This window comes from Kryptolebias marmoratus, linkage group LG22, assembly GCF_001649575.2.
Source record: "Kryptolebias marmoratus isolate JLee-2015 linkage group LG22, ASM164957v2, whole genome shotgun sequence".
In the NCBI taxonomy this organism is placed as follows: Eukaryota; Metazoa; Chordata; class Actinopteri; order Cyprinodontiformes; family Rivulidae; genus Kryptolebias; species Kryptolebias marmoratus.
The window spans coordinates 20,846,056-20,864,533 of NC_051451.1; the positions used below are offsets into that span (position 1 = coordinate 20,846,056).

Here is an 18,478-nt window from a genome sequence, read left to right on the forward strand (position 1 = left end):
CCCAGCCAGCGGCTGTAGTCGCGTCGTCCCGCACAGCCCGAGCACACGGTGGTCTTTTTCAGCCCGGGACAGAGCCTTCTCACTGCAGCATGGCAGCGGAGGTAAGACATTTCTGAAAGATTAATCCGCTTCTTTTCCTCCTGTTTGCCCCAACAATTGCAGGTTGAGACGGCAGGAATCGCTGAATGTGTTGCTCGCAGTGTCGCCGGTGTGTGTGTGTGTGTGGCTTGTCGTTATTTAGATGAATGTTAATAGTTTAAGTCTGCAACATCCTGATGAATGTGAACTCGGGAGAATCATGTGAGGCATTTTAAATTTATAACTAGTATTCGCTAATTAGCTTCTTTTATGAACAGATTGCATTTTTAAATGAATTGCATCGAGTTTTGCTCCTTATTTCTCCTTTTTACACACACTGAGAGCAGATAGACTCAAAACTGAAGGGGCTGTTGATGCAGATGATGAAGACCATGATGAAGGAGCAATCAGCACCATGGACAGGGACAGTCTCCTCTTGTCTTTCCATCATCTTTGAAATAATTTGGCTTTATCTTTGATTTTTTGAAGTGTGTCCCCTTGACAAACTTTTGATATAATTCTCTCCGGTGGAGTTTCATTCCCTTCGTGCAGCTTAAATTCATCATTAAGTTTAAAACTAAAACCTATAGTTGCACAATTGTTGTTCAGACAGGGTCAAATTGAACAACTAGTTGTCTGAAACAGAATTCATGGAAGTATTTTTAGCTTCAGTAATGCCTTGTAGGTCTCAGGCCATCAACACATACCCCCCACCCCCTCTCCTCAGTGTCCTTGGTGATGTCACATGATGCTGAAGACAGAGCTGCCTTACTTATCATAGAGATGATCTCACCAGAGGACACAGTTTCTACTTTGCATGTTTGGAAGAGCACGTTCATGCAGGCGTGTGTGTGTGTGAGCTCTCCATACACCAGAATGCATCCAGTTAGTAGTGCAGTAAGTCAAACATAACAGCACTGCAGGTAAAAATGCAGCGAATAGGAAGCTGGGTTCAACTCAAGATTGTACTTGTGTTTTCGTTTTCTTGTTGGTTTTTTTTGCATGACATCAGCTATGACTCTGATATCCTCTGGTGGTCTGCCAGGACTCTGTTCCAATTTCCATCAATTACTTGAACCCAGATAAACATGCATGCTCAGAAACACATCATTCACAATAATATATTTGGTGTGTATACGTGTGTGTGTGTGTATGCCTGTGTGGGCCTAGGACAGATTTTCACCTCGCAGCCCATCAATTATCCACGGCATATTTAATGCGATTGAGCTGCTGCAGTTTGCAACCATCAGAGATTGGGTCAAAAGATAAGCACTGCTTCCAGTTCATGCTTTCACTCATTTTATGGCGTTTATTGTTTGTCAAGTCAGCAGCAAAACATGGCATGAAGTGACCCAGTATCCTCACAGCATCCAGCAATTCCATTACTTCCAGTTCTTCCTCTCTATTGGTAGGCTCACTTTGGCATGAGAATTACACTGTTGGGGGGGAAATGTGCCAAAGAGAGACTGGCAGAGTCTGAGCTCCATGCTAAAGCTGGTTCCATCTTTATAAAAAAAGATCCATCTAGATTTTGTAAACATTGATTTCTGAACCATTCATTTCTACACTCCTGGCTAAGCCACCTTATCAACAGAAATGTTGCCAATCCCAAGAGATCAGGCATAATATGAAGGGATAAAAATCAAGAGCTGTTCATTAGAAAAATACTGAAAGAGTTCAATGAGACTAAAATGAAATATCTAACAGTGAGTTCCTTCACTGTGCATGCTATAATTGTCTGAGTGTACCATAAATGTAATGTCTGCCCACTGGCAGCACTCACCCACATTATCACTGTGTGCTCCTTAAATTGGAGTGACTTAAGCAAGTAGCATGTCTTGGTAACTGCAGGAATAAAGAGAGACAGCTGTCACCAGAGTGCAATATAAAAAAGAAACTAAAAGATTTCTGAAGGGTACCGATACAGCCACTGCTAAAAAAATTGAATATAACGTTGGAGCAAAGAACAAACTCCTACATTCTGATGCATGAACTGTATAACACATGTTGAGAGAATCAAGATAAAAGGATATATTACAGCTGCTTTCAATGGCTCATTAGGGTCACCATGGTAGCCACACACCTGTGTCTGTCCCTCCCTGATTGCCAAATTAATGAAAGGCAGAAAGAAAGTAAGACTCAAACACACTGTGCGAAAACTACAAGTCAGATCCTATAAGTTCTTAAACTTTTCTTAAAGCTTTTTCTGCTTCTCTTTGACACTTCAACATCTCAGTCTGTGTACCTTATTTAGGTGAAGGAAATGGTTAAATTTGAACCTTGATATGCCATACAGAGAGGTAAACATGAGCAGTGAGCAAACAGAAAACATTTAGAAAAAGTCCAGATATAGCTGCACAACAGGACAATTTAAATCTTTTAAGAAGTCACTGCATGCAGCAGCCGAGTACAAGCCGTCTGGTTGCTCATTGTGCATTTATAGAAATTAATCACGTAGTGAACAAGGCACTACTTTCATCTCTACAACAGAGCAATAATAATAGAATAATGAGCAGAATGTTAACAGTTTGTAAATTCTGGGTAAAACAGAGTTTGATTTGAAACCATCTCTATGGTTATGATTGATTTAGTCCTGAATTCCTTTGCACTGTTCAAGTTAGAGATAAAGAATTTATGGCAAAATCTTTGGCTGTCAGTCCAAATAGTTTGAGCGGGTATAATTTATTTTGCATGATTCCCAACCACTAATTAGGGGACAAGTTCTAAAGTAGGTACTGCTAATAAAGAAAAAAACTTTGTAAAAGTATGAAATAGAATATAAGAGAGATGAACACCGATCCCTGTGACATTTAGCAAGCAGCATTTCGTGAGTGACATTTACAGTATAAGATTTTAGGGAAAAGCATGAAAGAATATGTGGAATAAAGAAAACCCTTATCAGAGCTGCCCTGTTGAATGACAGCAACTGCCTGAAACCCAGCAGTTTTTCAGTTTTATTGATTTATCAGGCAAGTGTTGGGTCACATGTCCTGTGATCACGTCTTTCTATCAATCCTTCTTACGTTCCCTCTTCAATCTGTAGAGCATATATTATTTCTTTTTTATTCAAATGTCATTCATTTAGTTTCTGTTCCTTTACCTTCATGTCTTCCTTAGCCATTTTTACTACATTATAAGACATTTTTTTCTTTCTGTTGTTTCCTTCTGTTTTTCTTTCTGATTTTTTCACTTTTTTTCTATAATGTTTGTCTTTCCTTGTTTTTCACTTTTTAATTCACACAACAGGACACTCTGGAAGGCTTTCACCTAGAAGCAAAACTTAAAGAATGCTTACACTAATTACTGGAGTATTTTTTGCAGTTATATTTGTGAAGAAAACATGTGAAACCTGCTTAATCTAAATGAAGGACATCCTTTGGCTTGTTTTTTTTTTCTTTGCACTTAGAGTCACTTTCACCTGAAGTTGAAACAAGGAGCCTGTGTTAATGTAAAGAGGCCGTCATTCAACCCGCTGATCCTAGCTCAGATAAACGATGCTCAACCATGTGCTGAAGACTGCACCTATTAATTGAACGACTGATTTATCATGATGCTCCAAAGATAGAAGCTGTGTTAGACAAACAGAGAAAGCAAAGAGAAGGATATTAAAAGCTCCGTCAGTGAGATGATTGTGGCTGATAGCAGATGAAAATAGGACCTTAGATGCTATTCCTGGCTCTGAGTGATGTAGGCTCGCTTCATATAGAGATGAAAGACCGGCTCTGTGCTCTGTCTGCTTACATGAACATACTACCTTCCATTAATAACAACATTCCTGCAGCTTGCTAAACGCTGGAACTCAAACACAGTGAAAAGCTGCACAGATTTTAAGCAATCTTGTACAAACATCAAATAATTTACAGTATTTCTTACGGTCCCCTATTTATTCCACATATTTTCTTTTTTTTAATTCTAATGTGTCACTAATTGCCATCCTCTTGATGGAAGTAATTTAGATCAGCAGGGGACAAGTTTGGGTGTAAAACATACAAGTCACTGCCAAAGTGCTGTAAGGAGGAGTCTTTCAGAGTGTTATTACTGCAGCTGGGCCTGTTGATGCTGAAAAACTGCACTTAACGTGCTAAATACTGTAAACATTGTTGCTAACAGATTAAAAATACAAAATATGCTTCCAACAGTGTAGCTTTTTGCACTTGTGATATCAAGCAAAGTGAGGAAAATTGTGTATTTTGAATCTCAGTGTTTCCAACTCTGTTTGTGTATCTCCTTAGTTCCACAACCTTCAGGAAATGCAGCACAGCGCGTTGTTGGTAACAAAGGTGTTCATACAGAGAGACTACAGTGAAGGAACCGTGTGCCGATTTCAGAACAAGTTCCCTTCAGAGCTCAACAACAGGGTGAGCACAAACTCCAAATTCACCTGCTCCAACTCAGAAAGACTGCTGCCAACACACTGCCCTGTTAGCTGTAAGGCTAAATGGTTTTTTGATCTAATCATTATTTTTGCTTATATTTTAGAACCTGAAAACATCTAAACTTTATCTAATATAAATTTAACTAATGCTGATGATAATTGTGTTTATGGTTTTTGAATTGAACTATTTGGATGTGACTTCGCTGCTATGTTATGAGTAACTAATCAGACCTGTTTCCAATAAACATTCACATTCATCCAAATATTAATTTGACAGGAAAAGCCTTATGGTTGACTCAGTATTTGAATCTTATTGAAAAGTTGTCTGCATTGATCACTGATTGCTTTTAAAGTTGGAAAATTGTGTCACTTTAAACTGATTTTTTAAAAAAAAATAAACTTACTCTTTGTTTGTATTTAGATTGAGAGAACTTTGCTTGAGGAGACAGTGAAGACCCTGAACTCCTATTATGTGGAGGCTGAAAAAATTGGAGGTCAGTCGTACCTGGAAGGATGCCTGGCTTGTGCAACAGCTTATATTGTCTTCCTCTGCATGGAAACTCGCTATGAAAAGGTAATATACTGTATTTGTATTCAGTGAAATACTTGGTCCAGGTTAAAACAAGTTGTTGTTATTTACAAAAAATATAATCTCACTCAGACAGAACCATCCAGTTGTGATTTTTTTATGCATTTTGTATGATCAGAACAGTTTTTCAGACTCACTGACACAAAGGAATAAAGGAACGTGGAGATAAGATCTGATTCTCTGTAGCTCCTTTTTTCATTCTGCTCTAAAGGCCACACCTGTGTGCCGGTGGGTAAAGCATGGCATGTTGCACTCAGCACATCCAAGATCGTGCTGTTTGTTAGTCACTGAGATGGAACAAGAACACACACATGCATAATGCAATCAGAGACAGAGCTCCTGATTAGTCCTCTTGTGATTTTCTGCGTAGCCGCTTGTGTTTTAGATAAAACTCGAGTGGCGTGCAGTTCCAGCATACCTCTCTGTTCTGAGTTCTGTCTCCCACAACTTCCACCCGCCTTGTCTCATTGCATTTCCTAAGCATTTCTTTATCAAAGCAGTGCAGAGGTTAATAGGAGCTTGACCAAAAACACAACAAAAGAGAGGTTTACTGCTGTGTTGAAGCCATGCAGAAATGTCCCGCTCTGAGGTACCTTTCATCTCCCTGTCAGCTGGTACCGCTCCATTGAGACGCTCAGATGCTATCAGCTTCACAGGAGAGTTGTTTATTTACTTGTTTTACTTTATAAATGGTGCAGTGACTGATGAAGATAAAAATAAAACCACCCAAGTTGAAGCTGACTGTGTACCTACACGTGCTACACAACAGTGAGTGTGTTCAGCTTCACCAGAGAGAATCTCTGCTTTTATCTGATTGTTCTCAGCGTGCCAGAACATGTACATGTCATGTAAGCACAAATATTTAAACAGTTTTTCCTTTCTGTATGTTTGCCGTCTTTATTTTAGAGTTTTCTCCCTCTCTGCCTTTTAATGTAGCAGTATGATATAAAATACATCAAAACACTACAGAAGACGGCTTTAGCTGAGTTACTTGACAGTGAGACGTGCCTCATTGTTCAGAAATTTCTTTGCAAGAGACTTTTTGAGAGATTTTAGTCGGAGACAAAAATATTCTTTTACGTTTTGTTAGAGGCTACTGTCACCATGTTAGCAGCTGATTCTGCAGCTGTAGCAGGCCTCTGGCATCATGGAGGAGCACTGCTCAGTGTGTTGTTTTGTCTCTGTTGTTTCATTCTGTTAAGGATGACTGCCGAAGTGACCTTTGGGTAAATTACAAAACTGAATGTGAACCTGTCATGCATAATAAATTAGTTAAACAGCACATGCTGCTTTCAAATACAGAAGCGGTCTAAAACAAATTGCCATGAATGCGGGAAAAGCTGAGCTGCCTCACATGAATTCATGTAAATACAAGGAAAGCATGTGCAAAGGAGTCCAGATAAAATATCATTTTTGGTCCAGATCCCAGCTGCGGACCATCATCGGTAGAACCCTAAAACACAGCATCTGCAAACCATTGCTTGTTGTTGTTAGTGGCAGTTTTTTGTTACTTAAGCCTAGGCAAAAGTATAAATTAAGAATTTTTCTGCCATTGTCAAATGGCAGACACTCACTCAATGGACAGCAGGAGGGACAATTTAGCCAAGACTCTGTCACTACAGGTATATGTTGCACAATGCGGCTTTGGCAAGGTTTTTGTTGAAACAAGCATTATTTCTGTAAATGATTTCTCTGATTTTTATCCTGGAAGACTTGATTTCCAAATAGGACTTCCAAAAATTGTTTCAAAACTTGTTTTGTGAAATTTCAAGACATTTGTACAACTTCATTCTGTTCATTTTAATAAATCTCAAATGCTGTTAAGGCATTTGCATTTCAGGATCTTGTTGTCACAGCAAATGTCTTTTTTTTTTTTCCTGTGCACTTTTTAAATTTACAGAGATGTTTTTTTTTGTTAAAAAACACAATTCAAGTGTTCCTGAGACCATGACATAAAATCTGAAGCTCCAAGCCACCAGTTGGTTTCAGCCTTGCCACTTGTGTACAGACATTTTGCAGCAGTGTACTGTATATGTATCATTTTGTGTCAGTTTGTCTTAAAAGTATTGATTAAAGACTCTGCCTTTTGAAAAAAAAAAAAATCAAGTCATCTTGCTGATCTTTCCAATTCTTTGCTGCCTCTGCACTTTTTGTTGTTGTTGTCAATAAATTCAGAATTAGCAAATCTCCACATATTTTTAACATGATTTATTTTATTATAAGTCATATTATGAACAAAAATTAAATCAGCTATGACCACTACAGCTAAGAATTTCTGAACCAAATAAAAGAGAATCTAACAAGAAGGTAAACCGAGTGGAGAACACAGCAGAAGTAAGGCCAGAAGCTTCCTCACCAAAGTAGCCAACTAGCCAAGCTAACTCTTGGCCAGGCCTTAATCCAACTGGAAACTCTTGCTACACTGGCACATCTACTGTAGCTCATGAAGGAAGCCAGGAGCCCTCAGGAGCTCCAGGACCTGCCTGTTCTAAGAACTGGAGAGATAAACCGGAAGGTCCTGGCTCGCTCCCAGTCCTCAGAAATGGAAGCTCCAGATTCCCATTGTTGACAGCAGTAAAAGGTGAAAACATTCCCATTCTGAGACTTCCACTTACTTTAAGCCTTCAATAATTCCCACTGCAACTTGAAACTGGTGCTCTGGTTCAAAGATAAGCAGCCTAATTACTCTCATATTAGGATTAGTTGTTACTTATCATAGCAGAGACTGTGTAAACAGAGAAGGTCAATGTATGCTGCTGGCAGGTGGGCATGTAGGTAGGCCAAAATTACCATATTCATTTGCTCATTTAGGGAAAAAAAAGTGTTTCATCTTTAGCTATTTTAAGGGCAAAAAAGGTTTTACTCTGACAAATTCTGAAATACACAGCCTTATATACTGTATATTATATTGCATTAGAATATTATTTGCTGGAATGGGGCTTATCAGCATTGTATAAAGTCTCTGTTCTATTTTTAGTTTACAATTAATTAGAAATTTGAAAATATTCATATTTTACATGATGGCCTGACACAACTGGAGGCAAGAATGTTCTTAAGAAATTTCTTAAAAATGTAATTAAAAGTTTACTTCAGTGAAGAAATAATACAGTTGCACCCACTGAGGGTTATAAAAAGTACTCAAATTTACTTATTTTTGAGGTGCTGTAACAGCATAAGACCCGGTGTACCTGACTGTAGTCAAAGTTTAGAAAAGGCACGGCGTGTCTGCATTGTTAGTATCAACAGAAGCATATCTGAGAATGAATAAGCTGTTCTAATGATGCCGTTTTAGTTTAGAGCTGTTCATTTAGCAAGACTGGCCATCAGTTTGCAGCAGGCTTTCAGTTCACTTCAGTGGTCCTTAGCTACTACTTTAGTTGTAATTCTTAGAAGAATGTATACAGGGATTGTTTGAATCTGTGTGCAGAGATGTGGTCTGAAGTGCACAGCTTCACTCCACTGCTGGTTAATGCACAGTAGATGCATTACCCATTGCAAAAGTGCTGGATTTACTGCCAGTGCAATCTAAATAAACTGTTCACTTTGAATTTTAGGGTGTTTCCATTTTTGCTCTGACAGCCAACCAAGGCGTAGCGTCAAGTCTAACTGGGTCCTTTTTTTAAATTAGGAATTATAGCTTCCCAATGGAAATTTTCAAAAAGAAAAAAAAAACAGTTAATCCATTTTAGCAATTCAATTCATCTAGTCTTGCTTGACATAATTGGTTTAAAAGCATGTTTAAAAAATAACTAATGTACTTATATCAAAATTCAATTACTTTGAATTTGTATTATAATACTAAGGAAAAATAAATGACTTGAGTTAGTATTATCTGTCTTATGAGAATTTTGCACAGAGGAGCTGAGGCTAAGTTTTCCTCTTCATGTTAGAGAGAACAGAGGAGGGTTTCGGTTAAAGCATCCAATCCTATGTTTAAACTCCCATTGATGCATAGTTCTTTGCATGTAATACAGCATAAATTTTTAAATGTAATTTTCAAGTAGTAGACTTGAAAGTTTGCATGGTTCTAAAGATTATTTTGTTTCCATTCTGTTTGTGTTTTTATTAAACCTCCAATAGGTCTAATGAAATTGGATTAAATCTAGATGTACCGTAGTCTTTTCCTTAAACCTCTCCACCTGCGTTTTATTCTAGGTCTTGAAGAAGATATCAAACTACATCCAGGAGCAGAATGAGAAGATCTACGCTCCTAGAGGTCTGCTGCTCACAGACCCCATAGAGAGAGGAATGAGGGTTGTATCCTTCACTTTTCTGCCACTGTACTCCCTGTGTGCAACAAATAATGGATAAATGTTTGGAAAGGCCAGTGGCAAGTGATTGGTATAATTAGAGCTGTTGCAAACATATAGGTTGCATAAATTAAAGAGAAATAAAGTCTGTTAGCTTTTAAATGATGCCTTCTGTCGCAATTTTGGTTCCCAGGAGTAAATCTAAAGCAGGGCAAGTTTGAAGATACGCATGCTTAGTCTTTTAAAAATAACAGCTGAAAAGGAGCCAAAAATTGTGCATGCAGTTGTGGCAGAGTGTTTTTTCTTTTATTACTCCAAAATAATGGTTTGCTTTGTGGTCTTCTAAACATTTTTAGGTGTTTGTGTGGCTCGTGGTACATTATTTTACAGATGAGCTGTTCTACTTTCAGAGGAGGCCAACAGTATGTCTCTCTCTGACAGCTGCAGGGATCACACTTACAGGCGAAAGGAAAAAGAAAATGTGTCCAACAGACCATCACACAGGCCTGGCCCAGGCTGCCATAAAGATCAGGCTTCACTTCGAAGGGCCAACTTTGTACCAACACAGTCAGAGCTTTTCTATAAACTATGATCTCTATTTCCAAAGCCTGGATGGAGAGCTCATTATCCAAAACAACAGATTAGCAAGTGTCACGCTTTAATGTATTAAAATGCATAACAGTTTCAAGTTCTGAAGTCATGTTGACGTTCATATTAGGGCTAATAAGGCTGGATCTGGAAGTCTGTTTGGGATACAAAGGGGGCTAGTCTTTTCTTGTGTAAGTGAGTCTGCATATCTTGTGCTTTCTTGGCAGTATCATGTTGATTTTATTATGGGCTGGTCCAAACGTTTTCCATCATCTGAGAAACGATGGCAGAGAATCCAATTTCCAGTTAGGGCTGATCCCCTGCAGCAAACGCTGAGTAGCCTCAGTGCATGGAATTACACGTAGCAACTTGGACACTGAGAAAATGGTTGTCACGCAAAACTTTTTTCCTCACGCAAAAAGGAGAAATCTCTAAATGCGCTTCATATAAATTCCACAATATAATGTTTACTTGAACTGGAAGAAAAATGTTTTGAGTTTAAGTTGTTTTAGAAGGTGAAAATTCACTTTTGGTAAGGCTTAGTTCTGACGAGTTGGCAAATATGGACACAACCATACTTTCAGTAAAAAGAAATGCAAAGAATATCTCTTCAAATATAAATGGCAAGGACTGTGTTTGCTAAACTGAAAATATTCTATTCTTGTACTAAAACTTTTCTTTCAGCCAAACATGAAGGTGGGAGTATAATGATTCAAGTTTTTTATGGTGCATTTAGATCAGTAAGACTTGCAATCATTGGTGAAACAATGATTTTTTAAATTATTTCAACAGATTCTAAAGAAAAAGGTCAGAACTGAATCCGAAGAGTGAATGGGAAAACAGCAAGACTGAGTTTAAAAGTTATTATGAAGAGGAAATAAAGAAAATTATGATGAAAAAATTGGAACTCAAAGTCTTGACCTCATACAACAGAAAATTGGTGGAATGATCTGAAGAAAGCATTCAACATCCCAGACATGAAGCTGTTCTGTGCAGAGAAATATGTTGGAAAACAATCTTACAAGCTAATGTGCAAGATTGATCTACAACAACCTGAATATTTATCTGTGGTTATATTTCCACAAGAGGGTAGCACAACATACTGTAAGTTTTACATTCCTGTACCATCCAAATATTTGTAAGGTTGGCTCATATCAAAAGTTATCTAATGTTGTGTCCAGTCAAACATGAGCAGACAGTTTTATGCTGAAAAAATCCACAACCTTCTTCATTTCTTTGTTCCTTGACATCCACCGTGTCCTCAGCTGGAGGTCAGCGTGTTTGAGGACCGGGGCTCATCCGGCTCCACTCCCAGCAGCAGCATGTCATCATGCAGCAGTGCTCGATGACTGGAGGGGCAGCGCCAGGCTTACGGGTACCACCACAGGGGCAGCGGGACGCTTACCAATATCCGCATGCTGAAACATGAGAGCACCAGGTTTTAGGCCAAATTTAAAGAAAAAGGCAAGGAGATGATCTACAGCATTCACACGCCTCCTGCTGGGGCCTTCAACATACCACCTTCAACGGATGAGATGGCTTTTCTAAACCTGGATAAGATAATAAACACAAAATCTAAACATCAGTATGACATACAAAGCAGTAGGTTTCAAAATCTGTCTTTTTTTTTGTTTGTTTCTCCATTCACCTCTTCTCATCTTATTACATCACATCAGTTTCCATCAGTCACACATCTAATTCAGCAGGCTCACCTTTGATCAGAATGGAAGTCAATATGCTTTTATTTTATGATATGTTTCTGCTGATTTACAAGCAGTTTATTCTGAAGTCTCAGCAGCAACCCTGACATCCAAAAAGAGAATATCTTCCAGCCTCCCAGGACACACGGTGTTCCCTATTCTTGCTGAATGACTGCATGTGTGTCAGGTGGTTCAGGTCAAGCTGCTCTGAATGGTGGCAAATTGGGCCTACTGGGGGACTGCACACCATTCACAGGCATTAGGCATGCACATCAAACAGCTAACAGAGAGCACATTGAATTATTTATCTTTCTTATTCTCTGAAGTGGATATAAAGAAATCCACATCACAGCTGTAGGTCACACACACGCACAGATTCATACAAATGCACACAACCGTGCCAAAGCATGCTATGGAAGGGACATGTGAGCATGTGTGCTGAAAGACACACCTGTAGCTATAATGGACATGCTTCCCTGCACACGTTTGGATTATTTTGGATTTGGAGCCAGAAAATATTTTGTATGTGGTCTCAGCTCATTGGGAACACAAGCAAATCCAGGTCCCTGTGCTCGTTTCCTCTGTATATGGGCTTTTGTATCTTGTGGTATGTGTGTGGCAGTGCAATTAGTTCCAGTTTAATGTGAGATAAAAAGCTTGCAAATCTTCAAGATGTCATAAGTCGGTGCCCCCGAAAAGACGTATTGTATTTACTCCTGAGGAAGCTGAAAGAGTGTGGGCTGTTTTCGCTAAGGCAAGAAAATATATGGTTGTTTGTGAGAGAGAGGAGCTTTTGTTAGAGTGTAAAAACCTGCAGGAGATTCGGCCCACACAAAGTAGAAGACCTAAACCTCTTATAAGCTGTTTTCATGGTTGTCATGTTGATGCAGATTGTCTTTAAAATATACAGAAACAACAATAAAAGAGGCAAATATAGACATCTGGTGTGTATTGCACTGGACTGGAACACATTAGGACATAAAGATATTTTGCAGATAAAATTTTACAGGGAATGAAATTTGCTGCTGTTTCAGGCAACAACAAAAAAATACCACTGACTATAGAAAAGATAAGGTTTTAAAACAAACAGCAACTGCACGGCTGTCATCCTCCAATGAGAGAGTTAGAGGTTCGATTCCTGGCAGCGGTCACATGTTGAAGTGTCCCTGGGCAAGGTACTGAATCCCTCAGTGTTTAAACCACTGATTCTATTCTACAGAATGATTTATTCAGATTAGCTTTGTAGAGATGCATGTAGTAGAGATGGATTAATGAGGGCACTATATAAAGACACCTTGTTTACAGTCTGTATTTTTCATGTCTTTCTCGTCAGTTTTAGTTGTTTCAAATTTCAGTTCTGTGCATTTTTGGTTTGTATATTTACCCATAACATCACCTAATCCGCTCTACAAGCAAAGAAGCCCTTTTTTGTTCTCTTTACCCATTAATTATGAGCAGACGCTGCCATGCTTGGCCTTAAAAGCTAAATTAGTCATTGCTGAACTGTTGCTTTCTTCTTTCCTACAGATAGTTTGATTTCAGTATTTCCACATCAGCTGGATCAATGGAGACATTTTACCACAGCAGTTGAGTTTAGCTGTAGTTGTGTTCGGCCTCCTGTCCTTTTTTTTTGATGCCTTCATGTTTCATCCCAGTGGAAATGGATATCCAACCTGGGGCTGATAGACTGAGCTTTTTAAAATGACTTAACACTGCCAATAAGAACATAAAGGAGCTCACTGGACAGTGTATAAAGGAAAAAAAAGAAATATAAATGACTTGTACAGGGAATGAATGGACTCTATGTGCGTGTTTATTTAAACTTATTTGTTGAATGTTAAAAAAGTTGATTTATATCATTATTCTCAGTCAACATTGTTTCATGATTCTAGATCCTCTTTAACATCGAGAGATGACCAGAGATTTTGGTCATTTTGTGAAGTTTTATTTCGTCTAAAATCTTTTTTTCAAATGTCAATGTAGCTTTGGATAATGATAATAGAAATGATGATAACGACAAATGGGTTGATAATGATGATGATCCTCAGGGGAAAATTTTTAATGAAATGTTTCAATTAATGCATTAGGTTATTTATTTATTTTGGTTTATGAATCTCTCAGGATAATATTTCTTGCAATCCCTCATTTTGGATGACTAAATGATTACAAATCCATTTGCATTATGTAATTTGTGTTTGATGTTAACTGATAAACGTTAATATATAATAATCTCTACAACAATATTTTAATCAGTAAATAATAGCTTTTACAAAAATCTGAATACGTCTTCTAAAATTATATATGTATATAAAATAGTGTTGCATACCATTTTTCCCCTTTCAGAACAGGTTTTATTAATCATCTAAAGGAGTGAAAACTCTCATGAGATGTTACACTGAGATATAAGAGAACAGATTTCTTTTCTTTTTTTTCAGTCATGCTATTTATTTTTATTTTTTACCAAACAAATGACTTTGGAAGAGAAGGTGATTAATTTTGTGTGAAATGTTTGTAGAGTTTAATTAATATCATACATTTTTGATATTTGTACTGTGCTGTATTTGAAATGCACCAAACAATCCTGAGTGAGAACATGCCGTATGTTTGAGAAGCTGTGAGTGCGATCATTCAGCAGTTACTGCAGTGTCTTCCTCACCATATAAAAGATGAAATGTGCAATACGTTACCTTCCTCACTGTCTTGCTTTGAGGTTTGGGTTGTTTTCTCCACTGTATTACACTGATGGTTTATACTGCATGATGTGTTTAAACTTAGATGCAAATGATATACAACCCTTGTTTTACATCTTGATGTCATGGGTTCACCTTTGATCATTAACATAATAATTAAAAATCAGTTTATGTACATAAACTCAGTCTGTGTTGTGTCTTTGGGTTGGGGTTACATATACATTTCTCAGAATATCCACTAAAACAGTAAAACTCACAGTGAGACCAACTTATGTCACTTGGCAGTCAAATCTTCAAGGCTTCTGTACTGAAAAGTACACTTTTTGAGTTCATGCGCCTCAATTACTTTTCTTTATTTATTGGCTCTTTAGGGACAACTCTGAACACAATGTGACTCTGAAAGTGAAAATGTCAGTGTACCCTCTACTGAACCGCACTGAGAAAATATTTTAACTAGCTCTATTGAGGACCATCAATAAGGGAGTTGACAGTCCTCAAAACATTATGGGTGTGTGTAGATGAGGTTTACAGTACATCCATCACAGCCTCCTTTTAAGTCCAAAACTTAGTGATAATGTTCTGGCTCAGATACTGAACCTGAGTGAAGATCACAGGAGTGCAGACAGGGAAGGAGTGGTGAGAAGGAGCTGATATTTTCTCAAAGACGTCAAAAGGACTGAAAAACACCTGAGGTCAAAGGTCACTTTCTCTCTAAAGAAAAAAAAAGCTCACCTTTTGCTGGAATGTTGGTATTAAAATCCAAGTTTTAAAATTTACTGTTGTTTGGCTGGAGAGCACAGTTACTCTCTGTTCTTCCACAAATCTCTGTTTTTTTATTGCTTGTTGGCTCAACAGAAAAGAAGTGGTCTGCTTAGTCTTATCCTCGATTTGCTTTTCTTTGTTTTCTGAAAAGAAAAGTCACATTTTGAAACTGATATCAAGGCATATTCTTAAACATGTCAGAAAATCTGTTAACAACTGGTGACTGTATTTTGGCTGGCAGCTGGTAAATGGGGTATAACTGTAAACCTTCAATTTATGTGCTTGCATAGAAAGAGATAAATAGAAGACTATAATCTCACTTTAACACAAGTGTTTGACTAAATTCACACATATTTGCTTATTTATTTAAGAAAAACCTGACATAACACCAATTCTGCAAGAGACAGTTTGGATCCCCTGTGGCAATAAAAACTACATAAATTTACTGAGTTAAAAAGTGATGAGACAAACAAAAGATTTCAGTGCTTCTTTTGATTTCAAAATGTAAAAAATGTTTATATAAAGTTCAAGCCAAAGACACTTTTTGGTATGTTATTTGAAGATGTGTGAATGTTGTATCATATTTTGAAATTTTTCCATAAAACCTGAAGACTGAGATGTTTTGGAAGTCAGGACAGAGGAAAATTAAAAAGGAACGGCTCTTCAGCTGCACTCAATTTATTGTAATTTGACTCATTTAAGATAATTTGTTTTATCTGCTATACCAGTGCCCTGTCTGTTGGCTTTGAAGATTGCTTCAGTTTATTTAACATCAGTGTGATTGACAGTTGTTCTGTTCTGTTCACAGCTGGACATTTAACCCCAAAAATGTGGAATAAAAACACAGCACCAAGCATTAAAAACAAAATTTGCATTTTAGGTAAATGTCACTTTATATTACATCCCCTAATGATACAGAGGTTATCGTGTCTTTTTTTTTAAGCTAAATGAAAATAAATGGCTCTTTCTTCTTCAAACAGCTTTGAAATGAATCGAGAGCAGAGGTGAAGCTGAGATAAACACTGACGGAGAAACAGATATAAGAGATTGTGTCGGTCTTCTTTACCCAACACCAAATTCAAGACCAAAGGAGGAGATAAAAGGAGATACGCAAATGAAAGAAATTCCCCTTATCATCTCATTACCTATAATGAATGAAAACAGGGTCTTTTAGGAGTCAAATGGTACGAGAGAAATGATTGAGTGAGTTTGCATAAGATTAGAACAGCAAACTGTACATAGCATACTTCCAGAAAATGCTTTATGCAGAATGTCTAATGTTTTTATCTATAAAATGTGAGTACAAGTAAAATACCAATTAAAGTCAGATTGGGTTAGTTGTGAAAGTTTTGTTTTTGATACATAAAAAGTAAGACTGACTGAGATATCCAAATCGGCTTCACAGAGGTGTTGAGGAAGGCTTTGTGACTCAAAACAACACACAAAGTGAAAAGCTAAGTCAACATATTGTCTACATATTGTTGTTTAAGTTTATTCATTTGTCATTTGTTTTACTTTCTAAAACTTAAAAATAAAATTCAACAAGCAGACAAATTGTGTGTAACATAAAATGGAGCTTCTTTGTTTCATTTATTTTATGACAAGCTTGACTGCTTTGTAAACATCACCTTATCTACATAATACTAACCAGGATTAATGGCTTTGCTTCTTTTTCATTATTATTAATGCTAGAAGACCACACCCCACCATGATAAATCACTTTTTAGATAACAATTTTCTTACATTTTTTAAAAAGGCCATCCTAAACAATGACATGATCATCTGTGCAACTGCATTATGAAAGACGTGAATAGTCTCAGTGACTCAGCGCTATCATTATGTGGTCTATACTTTAAAAATTGAAGTCCTAAACTTTCACAGATGAGGCTGTAAGTCAGACGCCCAGAAATAGTTTCCAGCACATAACCACAATTCACTGCTTTTGACAACATGAACCAAAAACACCCACCTGGTTCAGGAAAAGATTTATTAGGAAATAATCTTTAAAACATGTTAGGGGATCAGTTGGTTTATGTAACAATTCTACAGACAGGGTGTGAAAGTTAGGACATCATTTGTCAATGATTTCGCTCGTTTCAAAAATAAAAAGTTCTTTAGCAGCTTCAGCTTTTGAGGTTTTCAGTTTTGTGGTGACATATTTACAAAGGGTTAAATATGGTTACTATTAAAATGTGTTGTTTTTTTTTATATATATATATATATATTTGTGAGGGCAGCTCTTACCTTAAATTGAGCCACTAATTGGAATTCTTATTACATCCACTAAACAGTTTTTGTTTGGGGCATTTTTCTTGTTTTCATTAAAAAAAAAACAACTTTGCTTTTCTTTCATTCATTTCATTCTCCTTTTCATTCTTAACACCTGCTGATCATTTCATTTTGGTGTTTGCTCCAAAATATACTTTCCTACTACAGTGCACGTAAAATATCATATTGTTGTCCTGTGTCTTTGTGGGCTTAATCACACATAGCCTTCTGCTTCTCATCTCCTCTGCATGTTGCATATTCATAGATAACAAAATGTGTCCTGCCATCAGAGACAGATGGTCTGGCATATGTTCTCCTACCTGATCGCCTCTTCAGATCACACACAGCTCACACAAACCCACTGATACACACACAAAACCGGGAGCCTTGTTTTTTTTGGCTTCTTAATAAACCTATATTGAAAACGAGAGGGACGTCAGGAGGATTAGAGGAGGGGTGGAGTTACAGATGGGGCCTCTGTATGTGTATGGTGGTGGTGGTGGAGGTGGTAGGGGGGGTTATACTGTATCTCCACTTATTGAGTTGGCCTCAGTTCAGGTCCCACTAAAACAAATGCCAGGGGATGACATGAGGGCTCCACAGGTGACACAGTTACTCCTGATCTCTGTAGCTCCCAGCGAGCATGCTCCCTGCGTGTTTTCTTTTGAGTTCAGAGGGGGCCGGGAGCCAGGAAGTGACATACAGCAGCAGCGATGAAGGTTCGGGGCTGTGACGAAAAAACAACAGCAGCAGAGATCCATGGAGGAACGGGGAGAGAATCATTTTTGGAGAAAAGTTTAGACGCAAAGTTTTTAAACTGGTCAGTAGCAGCTACAGAAGTCCCGTCTGCAGTTGGGTAGAGATGAGTAGTAGGACAGAGAGAGAAAGCACGTGGAAAGCATCACGATCCCCAGAAGACCGAGTTACACCGAAGTAAGCCACCTGGGCTGCAGAATAAAAAGAAACCAACAGAAGGTAGGAAAATGTTAATCAGAGAGCTGACAGACCACTCATTAACATGTGGAAGTAAGTCATGCAAGATAATGAGGGCAAAGAAGAGAAACAGTCAGAGAAACTGTTAGCACCTCTAAGCCATTACACAAAACCTGTGTCATTAAGACATACTAATGAATCTCCTTCTCTGGTAGCGCTTTCTTTGTTCTCCTGATCTCGATAAT

General features: G+C 37.8%; 2 protein-coding genes across 5 annotated transcripts in view; one reads left to right on the forward strand and one right to left on the reverse strand.

Annotated features, from left to right (window-relative positions):
- On the forward strand, nucleotides 1–11,260 carry golga7bb (golgin A7 family, member Bb). The gene is made up of 5 exons (XM_017412743.3): nucleotides 1–101; nucleotides 4,311–4,436; nucleotides 4,875–5,027; nucleotides 9,198–9,299; nucleotides 11,146–11,260. The coding sequence occupies exons 1-5, from the start codon at nucleotides 90–92 to the stop codon at nucleotides 11,227–11,229; spliced, it is 477 nt and encodes a 158-aa protein (XP_017268232.1). The 5' UTR covers nucleotides 1–89; the 3' UTR covers nucleotides 11,230–11,260.
- Nucleotides 11,163–18,478, reverse strand: part of crtac1b (cartilage acidic protein 1b) — a 27,561-nt gene continuing 20,245 nt past the window's right edge. For 2 of the 4 annotated variants that reach the window (XM_017412771.3, XM_017412770.3), the window contains one exon: nucleotides 17,006–18,247. In XM_017412771.3, coding sequence (XP_017268260.1) covers nucleotides 18,132–18,247 — 116 coding nt within the window. In that variant the 3' untranslated portion in view covers nucleotides 17,006–18,131. Of the gene's footprint in view, nucleotides 11,299–15,002; nucleotides 15,176–17,005; nucleotides 18,248–18,478 lie in introns of those variants that run through there. The other 2 variants (XM_025005223.2, XM_025005224.2) reach the window with 2 other exon arrangements.